The sequence below is a fragment of the Phaenicophaeus curvirostris genome, chromosome 14, assembly GCF_032191515.1.
Source record: "Phaenicophaeus curvirostris isolate KB17595 chromosome 14, BPBGC_Pcur_1.0, whole genome shotgun sequence".
In the NCBI taxonomy this organism is placed as follows: Eukaryota; Metazoa; Chordata; class Aves; order Cuculiformes; family Cuculidae; genus Phaenicophaeus; species Phaenicophaeus curvirostris.
The window spans coordinates 11,788,580-11,805,752 of record NC_091405.1 but is presented as its reverse complement, the minus strand read 5'-3'; the positions used below and the strand labels follow the sequence as shown (position 1 = coordinate 11,805,752).

The following is a 17,173-nucleotide window of genomic DNA, read 5'->3' as shown; positions in this document are numbered from 1 at the left end:
CCCTCATGCTCCAACACAACACATTTTGGGAGAAGTGAAGCAATAACTTCAATCCAACCCTGGGAATTTTTCAGACTAATGCTACATAGCTTTGGAAGAAGCACAGTTCACTTGTTTTTGATGAAAGGATGATCTTGGATGATCAGACCATCCTCAGATCAGTACTTAAAACAGCACAGTGACACAGTACCTGATTTTCAGAGGACCCAGATTTTTCCTCAGGGAATGCAAAAGTCTCTCTGCAGCCTGGACTGTCACATTGTTATTTGAGGACCTAGAACCAAAGGTAATTGTAATGAACAGCTAACAAATCAGCCCAGCCAAATGGGTCTAAGCAGCCATTAACTCACATGTACTCTGTCAGACCGGTGCACTTTTCCAGGAGCAAGCACAACTTTTCCAAGTGCCCTGGCTGGAAGTTGCATTCTGCAAGTCTGAAAGGATGTGAAAGAGAACAGTCTTAGCTCCTTACAAACGGTTCAGGCTTTTTGATCCAGAAACCTCAGGCATCACAACCTTTCCTCAGAAAGAAGGATGGCACCAAAGCCTTAAGTGTCTTGCAAAGCTTCCAAAAAAACCATTGTGGCAACACTTCAAAAGCATCAGTTGAGATGCTCTGATACAGCACACGTGTATGGTAATGGTGCAGCTTTTTGTAGCACCCTGTCCTGTGACAGGGGGACTGTAGGGACAGCTGCAGCTTCCTAGGTGAGAAATGGTCAGTGGGGAAGCTGTGAGAGAAGGGAATGTGGGATTCTGTGATGTGAGAAAGCTCTTCTCAGAAAATGAATCAAAGGAAACTTATCACCTATTAATGCAAAACACCACTGTGCCAGGAGCTAGGGGATACAAGATGTTTTGTCTGCCTTGCCCCTAAAAAACAGACACCACCTTTGTCAAAGAAATGACAATAAAAAAATCTGTACCATTACCTCAAAATCTTTCTTGGGTCATCTCTGGTTGTCCACTTGATGATTAAAGTTGCTTTGGAGCACAAACTGCACAAAGAAGACACATGAGCATAAGATTTGGAGGGAAAACTCCAAAAGCATTTTGCTAATGCTAAGTTGGTTGGAAAAACATCCCGATCTTCCCTGCTTTTGTTTGCATCCTCCTGGCTCTGTGTTCTCTGCTCTCTGCCAAGCTCTGGGGAGAGCTGAAAGAGAAGACTGATCTGCTATAAAAGAGCCCAGCCAAAATATTCAGGACCCACATTTAACTGCAGGAATGAATGAAAGTGAACCTGGTTAAATCTGGTTCATGACAGGCCAACTGCTCTACATGAACATTGATAAGGGCAGACCTGCAACATGTCCCAGCCTTGAGACTTGAATCCATGAAAAACGCAGTTCACGCCAGGGCAAAAAGCCCAGACCCCATGGGCTACTTTTGCCAGACAGGAAAGGAGATAAAGTCCAAAACAAAAGCAAAAGAATACTGGAAATTGTTTTCAACAGACTCACCCTGAAATCTCAACGTACTAAAGTGAATTAGGGACTGCATTTTCAGAAAGCAAATGCTGCCTCCTGCCCTGAAGAGGTTCATTTACAGACACAAAAATTACTTGGCCCTGTTGAATAACTCTTCTGCCAGCTTCTTCCTTGGCAGCTATTTTTGACCAGCAGAAATGGATATCAACAAAAGCTTTCCACACATGTATCTATAAAGATAGTTAAAATGTGGCCCTCATCATTCTAAGGATCACAGACTTTAGGATAATTAAGTGGAAACCATGCAGCAAGAATCAGAAATTAGTGAGGAGGAAGACACACCTGACTTGAACTTCAGTGGTATTTCCAGATGTGGCAAAGGCATTTATGAGATGCAGAACTCCATCCAGAGAAATCCTGTTATGGCTGAGACTGCATAGAAGAGGAGGAAGGTTTTTCAGGTGTTAAGAGTCAGGGCTGTCCCAGATTTCTCAGACACAGAGGCAAAATTCAGATTGGTACTGAAGACAGTGCAGTTTGTGGGGTGCTGGGCCTCTCTGTCTGTGCTAAATGCTCCAAGACACAGCACTGATGACTTGGGTGACACAGCCAACTTCCAGCTTATTTCCTGCACTACAGAGGCAGCTGACAGCTTGGAGCAGTTGCTTCCCCACTAGATAAAAGGGAAAGGGAAGGGGAGAGGCTGGTGTAGGGCACAGAGAAGCTCACAGCACCTATGGGTCTCGAGTTATTCAAAGAGGACAATGTACATAGAAAAGTGACGCACTGAAAACTGAGGGCACTGGGTCAACTTCTGTCACCACTACCCCACACTCTGGGCCTTGTCATCTCCTGCTGATGCTGAGAGAAAGACTTTTACTTACTTAGTAGGATGAAACCCTGAATCACCCTCGCCTGCAGGTCTTGAGTCGTGCTCATGGCTCACTCAGACCTTACCTCCCTAAGGCAGGAGTGAGCAAGAAGCACGATAGCCAGGGGGGATTGCATGAACACCTTCCAGCTAGGGCACCTCAGATTCACAGTACGTTTTCTTACTTGAGGGAACAGGTAAAGGGCTCTCGATGCAAGCAGTCCAAGAGGTGACACAGGCCTTCATCTCCCAGCTGATTCCTAGAAAGACTGAAAGACAGAATAACAAAGTGACCAACCAAAACTAAGCATTTTAAGGTGCAATGCTCCTCTAAGAAGCTTTGAAGGAAAAGCCAAATGTCTGAACTCAAATCCCAGCTCAGCCATTAAAGTTCTGCCTAATGCAAACTGCTGCCCTGTAAAGCTACCTCACATGAGCTTCAGAGCAAGCTCAAATGAAGACTTCTGAACACTAACTCAGAGCAGAGCCTCAGACGAAGCAATAAATGCCTCAAAACAGCCACAGAGTGAAAATTCCAAGCTGCACCAGCTCAAGCTCTATTAAAAAAATATAGATATAAAGGACCTGTATGATGGCTAATCAATTCTGTTTCTGCATAGCCTGAATGAGCACACCTACACACACAGACAGGCTGGGAACCCCCTGGCAATGCTGAATCACGTAGACTCAGCTCTCCCTCAGTGATCCCTGTTCAAGGTCACGCAAATAATTCAAGTCCCACTTACTCTATTTCTGCCAGCCGCCTGTGCCGCTCCAGGACTCTGCAGAGCTCCTCTACCTGCCCTGGACCGATGGCACAGTCTGTCAGCCTGCGTATGAGACAGCAAAAGAGTTAAAGCACGGCCAGCCACCAGGGTCAGTGAGAAACGCCCTTCAGCAGTTGCATTTTCACACCAGAATCCATGAAACATTCACCAAGACGAATGCCCTTGCCTGCACCAGTGTTAGATACTTCTCATAACATCTCCCTGAGGTTAGTAACAACCAACCCCACCTTATACGTGGGAAACGGACCTTGTCACATTTTTTGCCACCTCCTTGGTGCCTAACTGGAGACATGTTAGTTTCCTTTATAGCGGGCCCCAGTGAACATCAGTCCTAAAGGGGTTGCTGACACAGCTCACATACACATCACAGTGATGTTCATATGGAGGTTATCACCCCAAATTTGAGGCATGTTGGGAAAACGCAGTGGCTAGGGCTCAATTCAGTTGCTTGTGCAGCAGAATTCGGTGTCACTCAAGATGATCACGAGTAGTCAGGCGGCCACTCAAGATAGGCCTGAGGCCATCCCAATGCCTGAGCTGCATTTAGGTAGCTAAGTTTCACCCCAAAGCCTCAGCTACTAGCCCGACCTCCTTTTCTACCAGCCCATGAGTTCTTAAAAGAAGAGATTGGGCTACTTGCACTGATGTTTCAAACCAAATCAAAACAAATTAATTATAAGAAGTGTGATATGACAGTACCTGCAGGAGATCTTGTGGCTTTGCGTGCTTGCTCCTAAATGCAAAAAAGCATTTTTACTTGACCTGAAGCAAACACAAAAGACAGTCCGTTAGTAATGCTTGTCAAAGATGACAAGCTTTGCAGTCACTTTAAAGATGAGCTGCTCGGCTCCATATAGTTCGAGTGTCTTACCGGACTTCTACCATTCTGATCCGCTCAGAGATGTTGATTGAGTTGATGAGTAAGACAGCACAATACGGGGAAAATCGGTTGTTCCTAATACTGAAAAGGAGAGGCAAGAAAGAACAATGAAATTGGCTCCCAAGAAGAAAGGTTCCAATACACACGGACCAATTTTCCCATTGTTTACTCTGCGATGCAAAAGGCTGGATCCGCCTAATTAACTTGAGATCAGTGAGCAGGGGTCTAAAGTTTTGAACACTGGCATCCAGCATTCCTTTAACTAAAGGACAGTCTCCTTTGACTAAAGATGGAGTGCAGACCAACAGCGTACAATGAACAATAACCCTTCAGCGCAGCTGGATTAGAGATATCCCAGACTTGAAGCAACCTCCTGAGTGAACAAATTCAGCCTCTTGATACACTGCAGCTTCTCCATGCTACAAGATGTGGCAAAAGACGGCCAATCTCCTTCTGGAATTTTTGTCCTTATGGTGGAAAGTGCCCTAGCCCCTGACAGCACCTCTCTAGTCTAAATTCCCAGCTTAAATGGCTAACATGCTGCCAAGAAACACTTTTGGTGTTGAGTGTGGCAGGATACCAAATCCCTGTAGGGGCAGAGCTGTGAGATGGTGACCACACACACGGGTGGTGTCCTGTCACCATGTGTCAACCAGTAAGTCCTACATCTGTTATGGATGCTGGAAGTCATGTTCCACGGGACCTGCTAAGTGAAGATTATCTGGGATGCTCTACCTAAGGCAGGTATTTCCCCTCCTGTCTTACTTTTTCCTCTATGTATTATTAAAGAAAAAGTGTTCAGTGCCGCTTTGGTTCTAGAAACAAGACAGGAATGCATGTGAAAGTGTGAGGTTTTTTGCCTAGCTTGTTAATTTCCAATTACTGATCAATACTCCTGAGATATGTTGTGGTATTAACACTTTCCAAACCAATGTTTTATGACAGCAAGCAAAGCAGGGACTCCAAATATTACCTCAGTAGTGTCAGATGACAGAGATATGGCAGGAAGCTCAGTAATCTCTCAATGCTCTGGTCACTCAATGAATTTCTAGACAGGCTGTAAAACATAGGAGGAAACAAATTCCAAGAGAAACTGGGACATCCTGTAAGTATTCCTATAAGACCTACATGGATATGGATACACATATGTGTATGAAGGATGTTCTAGAAAAGGATATGTCCAGAAATGTCCTGGAAGTTGGGTGAGATTTATTCCTTAAGCTGATTGTTGCATTTCTCTACATCAGACAGCCAATTAACATTTCAGTCTTAGATTTCCATTACTGTAAATTACAAAATGGAGCTACTCATGTATTTCCTGCATGGAATACAGACATTATGTTATTTTAATTTATTACTCTGTTTCTGTTCTGAGCAGCATTCTCCTAATTTTCTTAGTGCCCAGCTCCTGCCTCGAGCAAGCAGCTCTTCAGAAGCTTGATTTATGGCTTAGTGGGTCAGGTGCTCTTGCTCTGGCTACACTGCAAGATGGGGTCTTGAGAAGTAGATGAAAATACTTGTGTGCAGCCATACGATTGAGGAAAACTACACGGTCTCTGTGTGTTTACACACAGACATGGCAGACTTAGGAGGCCAAACTCTGAAGCAGAGAGGGCAGCGGAATGTGTGGGTTTATCTAAGTATCTGGATGAAGTTTTGCAGGGGTTTCTAGGAGGCTGTGGTGAGAGGAGCATTGATTCACACTAGCTGCTAACATGAACACTGACTGTATCTGCAGCTGGACAGAGAGGATGCCAAGTGCAAACCACTTACTCAATTTCTGTCAGCCGGGGACATGAAGCCAGTGTCTGGCACAGCCTCGTCACATCCTCTGGACTCATTCTGCAGTCCCTGAGACTGAAGCAAACAAAGCACTCTGGAGCCAAACATTTCCCATGACCACGGTACAGCACACTTCCTTCATATACTAGAGCCTCAAATCTTAGGAATAGACCCATGGTGACCTTCTCACTTCCACTGCATATATTTTGCTGACCACAATCTAAGACTAAGAAGTCAAAACCTGCGGCAAACAAAGGATTCCACCAACTCTGAGCCGATTCAAGAGAGCCAGCCCACCAAAATGCCATGTTACTTCAGGTGTTGCCTCTCTAGAGCTATATCATCAGTACTTAAATTGTGTCAGGAGGCTGGACAGCATCTTTCCCTGCTCAGCACCATTCTGGAAATGGTGCCTCCCATCTCCTTCTCCAAAAAGGAAATTGCAGGTAACAAACTGGCAGGTATCCATGGGACAAATGTAGTAGCCAGCCAGATCTGTATCTCATTATTAATGAGTAGAAGCTTCCCCAGCAGGGAAGCAAGACACTCCCTATGAGCCCAGTCAAACAAAAGACACATTATTTATTTTCATATATGCCTATAGCAGTGGACATTCCAAGTCTATCCCAAGAAATGGTATCATTCACCCAGTCACCTCTGGCATATCGCTGTGTCCCCCCAGTGATTACAAAGCACAAATACCTGTTGGCCTGGGTTGATGTCAGCTGGCCCAATCTCTTTAAGGCTTTGTCAAATTATACCAGCCAAAACCTCCTCTCTTGTAACCAAATATTATTTTGGGGACTGGCCTCCCTGACCAGTTTCAGCAGGGGAGAAGATGGGAGACATATTTCAGGTGTGGAATCAGTCATGATGAGATAAAAGCACAGGAAAAAAAAAAAAGTCTGCCTCCAAAGGCAGGCAGGTCACAGGAGATCTCTGAGGAGACACAGCTGGGGGGGATGGGTCTGTTCCACACATTATGCTACAGAAACAAGACTCCCACAGCCATCCCTCCCTACACCCCTGGGTGACAAAAGGAAGCTGGGGCTGCCATACCGGAAGCATTGTCCTTTTGCCACGTGCTTGGGATGTGCCAGGGAACTACTCCATCTTCTGGTCCTGCTGACCCTGGGGAAAAAAGGTTTTATCCCATGAGTTGTGCTGATGTTATTGCTCCCGTGTAGCTGACTCCCCTCACTGCAGCTGGGGAAGGGAGTGAGGTGGTAGCAGTGGCCTCATCCTCCAGTCTGTCTTTTCTCACACCTGCCAGAATTAGGTTCATGTCATCCCCTGAAGAAAAAGGGCCTTATCATCCCTCTTCCAGCCTCTACAGTGTTCTGTGTCAATTCAGCACTTTGGGCACTTGCTCTGTCCCAGCCTGGGAGGGAGATGACTGCACCCCTGCAGTGGGATACTGCTGTCTGCTCCACACCCTCAAGCCACAGTGAATTATCAACCAGGAAACAGCTCACCCTGCTTCCACCATGCTGCCTGGAGCCTGGAGTCCAATGGCTCTTTAATTGGCTCACCTCAGGGACTCACACATCACTATCTATATAGCATCTCATAAGGAGGAATTTGAAAGGCTTAGATGAGTGGGTGTGATTTTACCTGATTCTTTCCCAAAAGGTTAGACGAACCACCTGTGGGTGTCCTAAGCTGTAACCAGAAAAAGAACATAATTAGGATGGAGTTCGAAGACACGCTCCTGCATCACTCCTCAAAACCAGAGCCTGAGGTCTTAAACAGCAAAAAATATGAAAAGTACTCCTGACCATACCTGATGTTCATTGTTTTGATGTGTTCCAGTGTAGGAAAGGACTGAGCTAAGAAAAACACAGAGTTCAGGGAGATCTGATTGCCATCAAGCCTACAGGAAGAAGAGATGAAATCAACTGCTGCAAGCTATTAGCATTTTACACTGTGTCACCCAAAACCAGTGATCCTTGCCCAGCATTCTCAGAGACTGCTTCTTTGCCACCTTCTGCTTGTGTTTCCAGCTACAGTTCTACAGATGCATCTTGCTCCACTAGTTTTTTAAAATTTGGCCCTCACTTTTAGAGTCTAGAGAACCACAGAATAACGAGGCTGGAATGGACCTCTGGAGATTGTCTAGTCTGATTCCCCTGCTCAGAGCGGGGTCACAAAAGCAGACTGCTCAGGACATTGTCCAGCTAGGTTTTGAATATCTCCAATGATGGAGAATCCATAGTCTCTCTGGGCAACCTGGCCTAGTGATTCACTATTCTCACCATCCAAGTGTTTTCTTACAGTTAAATTGAATTACTTGTATTTCAAGACACCAATACAAGGCAAAAACAATTCTTTGGCTGCAAATGCAGTTGTGGCAATATAAAAGCCACACTAACTACAATCATGCTCAGGTCTATCAGGTATATCACAATATCTAGTGTGACCGTGGGCAGCGTTCTTGACGTTGGGGAAAAAAAAATCAGATAAATAACAGCAGTGTGTCCCATGGCACTGATATAAGGAGAAGCTGTGGACTGCCAGTAACTGGAAAAGTCTTGCTTTGAGAACAGTTGAATTAATCAAGCAGGAACAGTAAAAATATCTTTCAATAAAGCTGAATGGTGCTATATTCCTTAAGCCACAGTCCCGCACAGTGCGCCTGCACAATGGGAGTGCCAGATAAAATACACAGATAACAATAAGCCAACCATTGCAGCTGAAGTCAGACTCTACTGCTGAAGCTGGAGATCCCCAGCGTTTATCTTCCAAAGGCGCTACCTCAGGAGAAGGGCAGCTCTCCCTCCTGATGAGGAATCAGGAGAGGAAAAATAAAGTAGCCTGCTAAAAATCTTGGCATGCTTTAGAAACCAGGTGCCACACCTGCATACAAGATCACCTGTCTCCTCTACCGAGGACTGAGTACAGAATCTCTTGGGCACTCATCTCAATCAAGCTTCAGGTAGAGTAAATGTGTTCTTCACTAGAGGCAGGGACAGACCAGACAGCACAGTAGATCTACCCTCAACGGACAGAGAATATAAGTGGACTTCATCCTGAAGAGCCCTTCCCAAATGTGGTCTGTGCTCCCATAACCAATAATCCCACAAAACTCCATCCATGAATAAAGGAAACAGAAGTTACTCACTTGAGAGAACTTAATATTTTCAAATTCAGGAGGAATTGAAACAGCTGCAGAAGTCCCTCATCTCCCAGATAATTATTTGATAGGCTAGGATTTAAAGAAAGGCATTTAATTTTCATTAAAAAAAAATAAGTACAATCAGCTCTTAGGAACAAGAACTCTGAAAGCACAACAAATGCACCCTAATCAAAACAACACATGCACTGCTTCTCTCCACTTATGACTAAAGCCTACATAGAGACCAGAAAATGGAATAACCAACATAAGACAGCCAGAAACCTAGTGCAGGGCTCATCCTTTTCTCATGTCCACCAAGTGACACCCTCTGGACTGAGAGTACTTTTTAATGCAGTTGCCAGGGACCAGAAGTCGACACTTCTCTGAAATGATCAGCCTGGACAGGCCCAGCAGAGGAGTCACAGGTAAAGCAAAAGGTAAAGCTATGGTTTTCATATGGTTATGTCTCTACCACACCCTCCATACAACATCACAGAACAAGCAAGTGGCATCTTCTCAGTATCACAAAGAACAGTAGATAAAGGCCAGAAGAGTTAAGAAGGACTCACTCCAGCTCAGAGATGCTGCTACATTCCTTCAGGACTGCACACAGCTTCTCCAGATCACCAGCTTGAAAACGACTGTGTGTCAGTCTAGGGGGAAAGAGAAATCAATAGTCCAGGTCTGCAGGATTGCAGACAAGATTGTAAACTTCACTCCTACAGAAAACTACAGAATAAATGAGGAGATAATAATAAAATAAAAAAATCCCTTGAAAAATCCCCTAGAAATATCTTGCTTTTTTTTTTTTTCACTGTCTGCAACAAATCATAGTCTATAATTTCAGTCCTTGTCTGCAAACAGAGAATAAAGAGATAAGGTTAAGAAAACCTATGGCAAAACAAAGGTCCTAGTTAGAAGGCTTTCGGCTTAACTTCTCTGCAAGCAAAACCAGACAGGCATGCTCCATGCTGGAGTAAGAGCATGACCTGATATGCATGTGAACACAGGTCCAGCTCAGGACGTATTTCTGCAAATATCAGTAGAGAACCCCCGCAATATCCCAAGCTCTGTCACCACCAGCTCCCGTAGCTCCCACATGGGAGCTGATGCAGTAACTGCACAGTCGCCGCATCAATTCTGTGAACAAGATACACAACCCACAATCTGTTTTGACTCCTGTAGAAGACAACAGATGCTAAGCACAGAGCTTCTGGTGCTGCAAGCTGCAACTGTGAGCCCAGTGACACATAACTGACTGAAGGGACCTTTACCAGCTCCTGTAATTCATCTTGGAGATGCAGGTTACATTGGCTACAGGATCCAGAGGCAGGACATGCATGAAATACAATGGAAATTTGCCACGGTACCTTATGTTTTTTGAAGCAATAGGTGTCTGGTTTTCCTCTCCATTTTGCTGGTCATCAGTAGAGAACACAGGTTCTTCCCTAGAAGTGAGCACAAAACCAGATAAGGGTAAAACACTTACTTTTAAGTGATTTGGCAGGTCCCTGGGGCTACCCTGCATCCATATCCTGCCAATAGCAGCTCTTCTTTCTTTCAGTGATTAACCAAATACTTGAGCAGGCATGCAACCAGGGAGAAGGGGGAAAAGATTCATTTTTCCTCAAAGCTACAGTCTGATGGAGAATCAGATTTTGCCTAAACACATTATATGAAAAAAGCCCACGTCCATGCAAACAAAACACAATTCATAAATAAAAGGAACATCCAAATCTTAAAACATCTGAGTTTGAAATGCCACCTAGTGCCTTAAAGGAGTCATGTGTCTCAGGCTGCCACTCTCCTTCAAACACAGCCACAACAACTGGGTTGCACCCCGTGACAGCCCTGCTGTTTCCCCCCAGCTAAGGGATGGGATGCATGTACCATGGCTCAGTCCATGGAGAATAATGGCATAAATAAATGAACCTCCAGCTCCGGGAGCAACAGAAACCCATTTCTCAAACAAAACATTTGGGTTGAGCTGGTCCAATCTGTAACTTTCTGAGAAGAAAAATAAAACTCCAAATTTATTTTGATTTAGGACCACCATGATCCAGAATTCATAGCATAGCGAACTAGATGGTTTTAAATATGCAGGGATCTGTGAATCTTTTTGGAATTCAGCTTGGAGTCGTGCAGTTCACTTGTTTTTTTACTGTTCATTGTTATCAGATAGCATAGCTGACATTAAACACCCTGCTTTGCTTAGGATGTGGTGAGTCGAAATGTCCCCTAGAGACATAGAATGTAACGAAACACTATAGAAGGCAGTGGACAGCTTCCAAAGTGGCCAAGAAAATCAGAAGAAAGTACTACATTTGGATTCAGAGGGGAGGAGGGGCAAGAACTGCTGTGAGATGAATTGTTACCTTTGGTATCTAAACAGGATGTAAGAACTAAAATGAGATGCTGAGAAAACACCATTTGTGCACACACACCCTACCTAGGAGCAAGGGAAGCAAACTCCCCATCTTCTGTAAACCTCAGGACTGCAGTTCCACGACAAAGGCTGTGAAGAAGAGAAGGAATCAATGTCATATTTTGGTTATTTACAGGACTATGTTTTAATAATGCTTAATTTTGTTCTGCAAAACTCTTTGGTGACACTAATCACTTAAAACGCTCCCAAAGCAAGTGAAAAGTAACTTCCACTAGTTCTAAGTCCTGGTGGATCAAACTATGGCACGTCAGATGAACCAGATTCTCTGAACCATCAGAGACAGTGCAGACAAAATTGTTATTCTTGAACTCCAGGGACGGTCCAAGGGAAAGTAATAGGAGAGAAGTTACACCTCCCTTACAGGAAATGTCACCAGTTCTAATACTCCACAGAGGCCCTTTTTCTAAAACTTCCAGGACAGAGAGTAGGAAAGAGTGTAAAACTGCCCCCACAAATAAAAGGAGACAGTTCCATAGCTTCTCAATTTCTGGTTGATGGCTCAGACAGAATCAACTTACAGCAATATACTACCAAATATCAGGGTTAGTAATCATATTTGGACGTGTTCTTCACCTGCCCCACTTTTGAGGTGACTCAAAAAAAACCTCAGGACACAACTCTGACTTGTATATGGGGATTAACATCAGGAACGATTCAAGATTTATATACCTGAGTTGTACCTCCGTCATCTTCTGGCAGGTATTTACTGTCTTCAACAGACTACAAATGCCATTAACAGAGAGGCAGTTTCGACTGAGACTAGGAAAGATAAAAAAGGCAATTAGCTGGTCACTGAAATCATACAGGACTCTCCTAGCAGAAGTGGTCCATCAGTGTGCTGAAACCCATTTCACTTCCAAAGTGGCACAGCTATTCTGGATCCCTACGCAGCATCTCTGAACAGTCCTTGCCAAGCTCAAGAAAAGAGGGCAGTTTGGGTTTGAAAAAGGAAAAACTTACTCCAGTCGCTTTGAAATTGATATCCAAGGGAGGCTTTCCAACAGGTAACTGCAGCCTTCATCTCCAAGCTTGTTACCTGATAAACTGAGAAATTTTCCAGTTAGTGGGAACTATTTTGAACAGTATAAATAATAAAGCCCTCAAAAATTTGCCTTTCCTACAATTTGTTTTTGCCTAGACTGTTCTTCTTTCCCAGATCAATCTTTCCTGCTTATCTCTGACTGATGCAACTTCAGACAGAGTTTCACCCTTAGGACAACATGATTCATGCTTTAGCCCCAAATACATCTTACTTTTGAAAATTTAAGTGGGAGTATGAAACGAAACCAAATGGGCAAGTGTCTACTGTCCACCAGGAGGGAAGGAAAGTAAGGGGAGAGGGGGGAAGACTGGAGAACAAATGATCTCCAGATCCTAATTCAAACAAGTGAGCTAGAAATCTGAAGTTTGAGATGTGGCTAAATTCAAGATACAGTCTGGACCAAACTGTCTTGCAACAGATATTCCTACATATTCCAGGGCAGACAGACTAGAAGGAGAGCTTTATAGCCAAATCCAAGTAGCCTCATTTATAGGCAAATAAGGAAAGGTAGGCATGATACTCAATGCAACATCTCTTGTCCTCCTCCCCTCCTCTCACTTCTCCCAACAGAGCTGGATAGCTTTAGAAGACAAAAGGGATAATAAAGAAGCAACCTGTGTCCCTTTACTGGCTCAGAGGATTCACTGGAGGAGCGGTGCCTCTGGAAGGTCTCCAGCGTGCAGCACTGCTTCATTAGCAGTGTCTGCTCTAGAACTGGCATCTCTGGTTATAGTCTCAGGGAACCAGAGGCTGCAGTTGCCACAGCAACTGAAGGTTGCTCAGTATTCATCTTCTGCTAAACCTCACCAAAAATCTCTAACCAGAATCCCACCAGACATAAGCTACTGCTAGGACTCACATCTCACTGCACTCTGCGTGTAACATCCCCTGCTCCCTGCCACCCATCTGCAGCCACTCAACAGGAAGGAAATAAAGCACTTACTCCACCTCGGAGAGACAGGGACAGCTCTGGAGAATGGCTACAATCTCCTGTGCATGTTGGGAAGACAGGCTGCGATCCTGCAAGCTGTGAACAGGAAGGTGGAAATATCCTCTGTCCTTAAGGACCAACACAACTGCTATTCTTGCCTTTCTGCCATCTGCAAAGCACATTCACCAGCAGGAATGTCAATGCTTTCTCTTACCATAGCTTCACAGATCTAGTTGGAGTTACATGTTCCTTATTCTCTTCCCAGCTCAAATCCAAAGATCTGCAAACAAGCAAAATATTTGGCCTTTAATATGCCTTCACAAAATATGAGGACCTGGGAGATGGTTAGTATTTTCTGGTAGTTTTCTGGAAGAAATCACAAAGTCTGTGTTCTGTCCAACCATTCCGTGCAAGGTTACGTGATTTTTAAGAACCGAAAGAGTTCATCAGGGTACAAGAGATTGTTTCATAGTTTCTTAATTAAGGTCAGATTCTCTCTTCCCTCAAACGAATGCACGAGCAGGGAGGACACAGGAGCCAGCCAGAGAAGGAGCAAAGTCTTTTCCTTCATATATCCTCACATTCAACTGTTTTTCAGGAATTTTGCAGTTAAGTGTGAGCACTTCAAGCTTACGCTGACACTAAGGTAAGGCCCCTGTGGAAGTGGCTGGTAAGTCTGTACAAAGACCAACTATTTTGGTTACCTTCCTCCTTGCTCAGGAGAATCCTGCTCTGCCAGATGCAAGGACAGAGGCAACCAGTTCTGTTGCTGGAGTGGTTTATAGTGACACAAGCTGACTGCATCAGTTATCATAACTCTGAACACAGCACAACCCCAAGCACAATTTCTCACCTTGGAACTTTCCCCAACAGACCAGAAAAATATATAATCACGGTGTCCTTCCTGAAAAAGAGACCCAAACCAATGTTAGGGCACATCAAGCCAGAACTTCTACACCTTCTCAGTAAACTTAGCTGATTTAGAGCAAATTTCTGCTAGCTGGTAAAGAATTTCCCAGGTGATATATTGCAGAGCTTAAAAGCAAGGATTTATTCTGTTATATAAGAGAAGTATTACACCCTGCAAAATCAATTTACAGATCAAAGATAAAATAACTTATTAAAAAAATACAACAAGGATATCCATAATACAATGAATTCAAATTTTGTTTCAAACAGAAACCAAAAAAAGGAGTAAAATTACATTTTGTTGACTTTAATTAGCCAACAATTAAGCTGGGAAAAAAGTGTAAATTTGAAAAATCATCATCTAAAGAGAAAGCATATTTGTCTTTACAACAGCTCTCGTGTATTGATACCTGACATGTAGTTCAGCAGCATTTTGACAGGCGAGGACTTCCTTTGCCAAAGTCAGAACAGCACCCAAGGAAAGGCTGTTGTTACTCAGACTGTGAACGTGAAGAACATAACCTCAGCTGCTGGAGCCAACAGCACACTCTGCTGTTATGCAAATGCTCTACACCCCAAGACCCTGAAGCACATATTCTTTTAGTTAGCAGGTTTCTCCAAAACTTCAGAATTCTGCGTTTAGGACCCCATAAAAGTATTATCATTATTCTTCTCCGCAAGTTAGTGCTCCCACGCATTTAGAAGCGGAAACACTACCTCTATGTGCAACAGAAGATCATTAACAGCTTTTTTGCTGCGTAGGGAGAGTACTTTATACCTGTTTGCCTACACAACCAACCTACAATGAGGTTAAACTCTTGCCATAACAAATTCAGTTTAAGTACTGCATATTAAAGCAGAGTGGTCTAAACCCTCACATTAAACCAACCCTGAAGACACAATAGCAGCCTCTGAGGATTTATTCTTTAATTGCACATTTATTCCATTTGATTACTTATTGAACCTCATTAAATATGTAACATAAGGTCTTAATTTGTCAAATCCTCTGCTTGTTCTCACGGCCACAGAGAACTATTCCTGTGAGCCCCAAAGGAATCACCCATGACAACACCACCTTATGGGTGTAATAGAAATGTGTGAAGGAAGGAGGCTTACAAATTGCACTGGCTTCCTACCTTTTCCATAATAAGCTGCTTCACTAGGGACAGGTTGGCATTTCCCACAAGCTGTTATTCAGCACGCACAGGAAAGCAGAGGAGCAAGTGCATTTGCCCTTTTCCTTTCCCTTTCTGCCGTGCTTTTGAGAAATTCTAATCATACCACACAGCCAGGACTTAATTCCTGGATGGGATCCAGCAATAACTGCAGGTATTTTGGATTCACCTGCTTTCACCTGGAGGTACGTGGAAGACCTTGAAAGGCAGAGTCACTCCCTTTTAACTGGGGTAGGTAGGCAGTGCTGCTGCTTTGACTTCCCGCAGGGGCAGTGCAGCTTTGTGGTCACCCTTTTTCTGTGATGCAAACTACACTCACAGCAGCTCAGCTCAGCTCAGCTCAGCTCTGCTCTGCTCTGCTCTGCTCAGCTCTGCCCTGCCTGCTGCTACTTAAACTGCTCTTGCTAGCTTTTCAAAGGCCTTAAATCCCTTCATAAATCAGGGTCATTCTCTCCACCTGAAAAGATGCAGAGCCATGCTGGGAGCTTTCCTAGCAGCTAGTCCCTTTTCACATTGCACTGGGTTGCTACAGGAGCATTAGAGGAAGGAGTACAGGAGAACAGGGCTAACAAAGAGGCTGGGAAGACAGGGATGGAGCCATCATCTCTGATGCAGAGGTGAGACATCTCAGTCTGAGCCTCACCAAGGGGAAGGAGGCAGGAGAGGAAGAAGTCATGCCAAGCACCAACTTGAGCACACATATTGCAATTCCTAGAGAGGTGTCAGTAGTGCCAGGACTCCCCTGAGATTATTTAAAAACACCTGGGTGAGAATTGTGAGGCTGAGTCTGTCTTGCACTGAGCCAGGGCTCCAGCACAGCCCTGCTTGCACTTAAGTATCTGTGCCTCAGCTTAGTGCCCCACATGCCCTCCACTGGCATCTCTAAGACTGTCACCCCTTAGAGACACATCCAGTAACTCTGCTCTGATGCTGGGCTTGGCTTCCATAGTAGCTACCACTTTTAATAGGTTTAAGTAATTTTTACTCACTCTACTTTCTTCAGCTTTTCCATTCTGGAAAACAGGTCCATCACCCTCTTCGCCTCCAGATGCCGTATCCGATTGTCCTGCAAGCTGCACACACATTCATTCTTATTAGTACCCCAGGGCCCCTAGGAAAGAGTAGCTGATTTGGGTGTCAGTGCCACAACACACTCACTTTATTTCTTCGAGATGGAGGCACTGTGATGAAGCCTGGACCAAGTTAGTCATCCCCTCAGCTGTGATGCTCCCGCCTGTCAACCTGCAAACAGAAAGAATCACTCAAAGCAAGCCCAGTGAGGACTAAGCACCCTGTCTGCACAGAACTGCATTACTTTCTGTACAGCCTTGCATGAGCAGATGTAATTAAACTGCAAGATAGAAATAAAGGACAGATAGAAAGAGAGATGGTTCTGACCTTACAAGCAGACTTACTCTAACTTCTTCAGGATCCCCATTCCGCGTAAGTTCTTTGAAAGAGCAGCAGCAAAGTGATCATCACATCTCCTACTACGAAAGCTAAAACATGAAGAAAAGGGGAAAAAGTAAACACAATAAACCCCAAAATAAGCTAGCCCACAGAGCAGGTTAAAACACAATTACAAAAAAGCATTTAATTTCTTTCCTAACATAAATTGCATTATGCTCCCTTTTGCAGCATCTTTATCTCTTCACACATCTGTACAAAACAGACCAACATCAAACTTGCACATTGGCCGCAAACACCTGAAGAGACGGCTTCTGCCTTTTGGTGCAGTGACACCACGTGCAAGTGCTGCCACAGATGAAGAGTGAGCCCTACTGCGTGTCCCACCAGAGCCAGG

General features: G+C 44.3%; 1 protein-coding gene across 1 annotated transcript in view; it reads right to left on the bottom strand.

The window, feature by feature from the left end:
* NLRC5 (NLR family CARD domain containing 5) overlaps positions 1–17,173 on the bottom strand; it is a 40,572-nt gene that overhangs the window by 11,568 nt on the left and 11,831 nt on the right. The window contains exons 7-32 of the mRNA XM_069868399.1: positions 16,785–16,868; positions 16,528–16,611; positions 16,359–16,442; positions 14,605–14,694; positions 14,139–14,189; positions 13,500–13,565; positions 13,298–13,381; positions 12,273–12,356; positions 11,982–12,071; positions 11,316–11,381; positions 10,237–10,314; positions 9,436–9,519; positions 8,873–8,956; positions 7,535–7,624; positions 7,366–7,413; positions 6,811–6,882; positions 5,743–5,826; positions 4,943–5,026; positions 3,961–4,050; positions 3,789–3,851; positions 3,048–3,131; positions 2,487–2,570; positions 1,773–1,862; positions 933–998; positions 351–434; positions 191–274 (exon numbers count right to left, since the gene is read on the bottom strand). Of these exons, the coding sequence (XP_069724500.1) occupies positions 191–274; positions 351–434; positions 933–998; positions 1,773–1,862; positions 2,487–2,570; positions 3,048–3,131; positions 3,789–3,851; positions 3,961–4,050; positions 4,943–5,026; positions 5,743–5,826; positions 6,811–6,882; positions 7,366–7,413; positions 7,535–7,624; positions 8,873–8,956; positions 9,436–9,519; positions 10,237–10,314; positions 11,316–11,381; positions 11,982–12,071; positions 12,273–12,356; positions 13,298–13,381; positions 13,500–13,565; positions 14,139–14,189; positions 14,605–14,694; positions 16,359–16,442; positions 16,528–16,611; positions 16,785–16,868 (2,052 nt within the window). The remainder of the gene's footprint in view (positions 1–190; positions 275–350; positions 435–932; positions 999–1,772; positions 1,863–2,486; positions 2,571–3,047; positions 3,132–3,788; positions 3,852–3,960; positions 4,051–4,942; positions 5,027–5,742; positions 5,827–6,810; positions 6,883–7,365; positions 7,414–7,534; positions 7,625–8,872; positions 8,957–9,435; positions 9,520–10,236; positions 10,315–11,315; positions 11,382–11,981; positions 12,072–12,272; positions 12,357–13,297; positions 13,382–13,499; positions 13,566–14,138; positions 14,190–14,604; positions 14,695–16,358; positions 16,443–16,527; positions 16,612–16,784; positions 16,869–17,173) is intronic.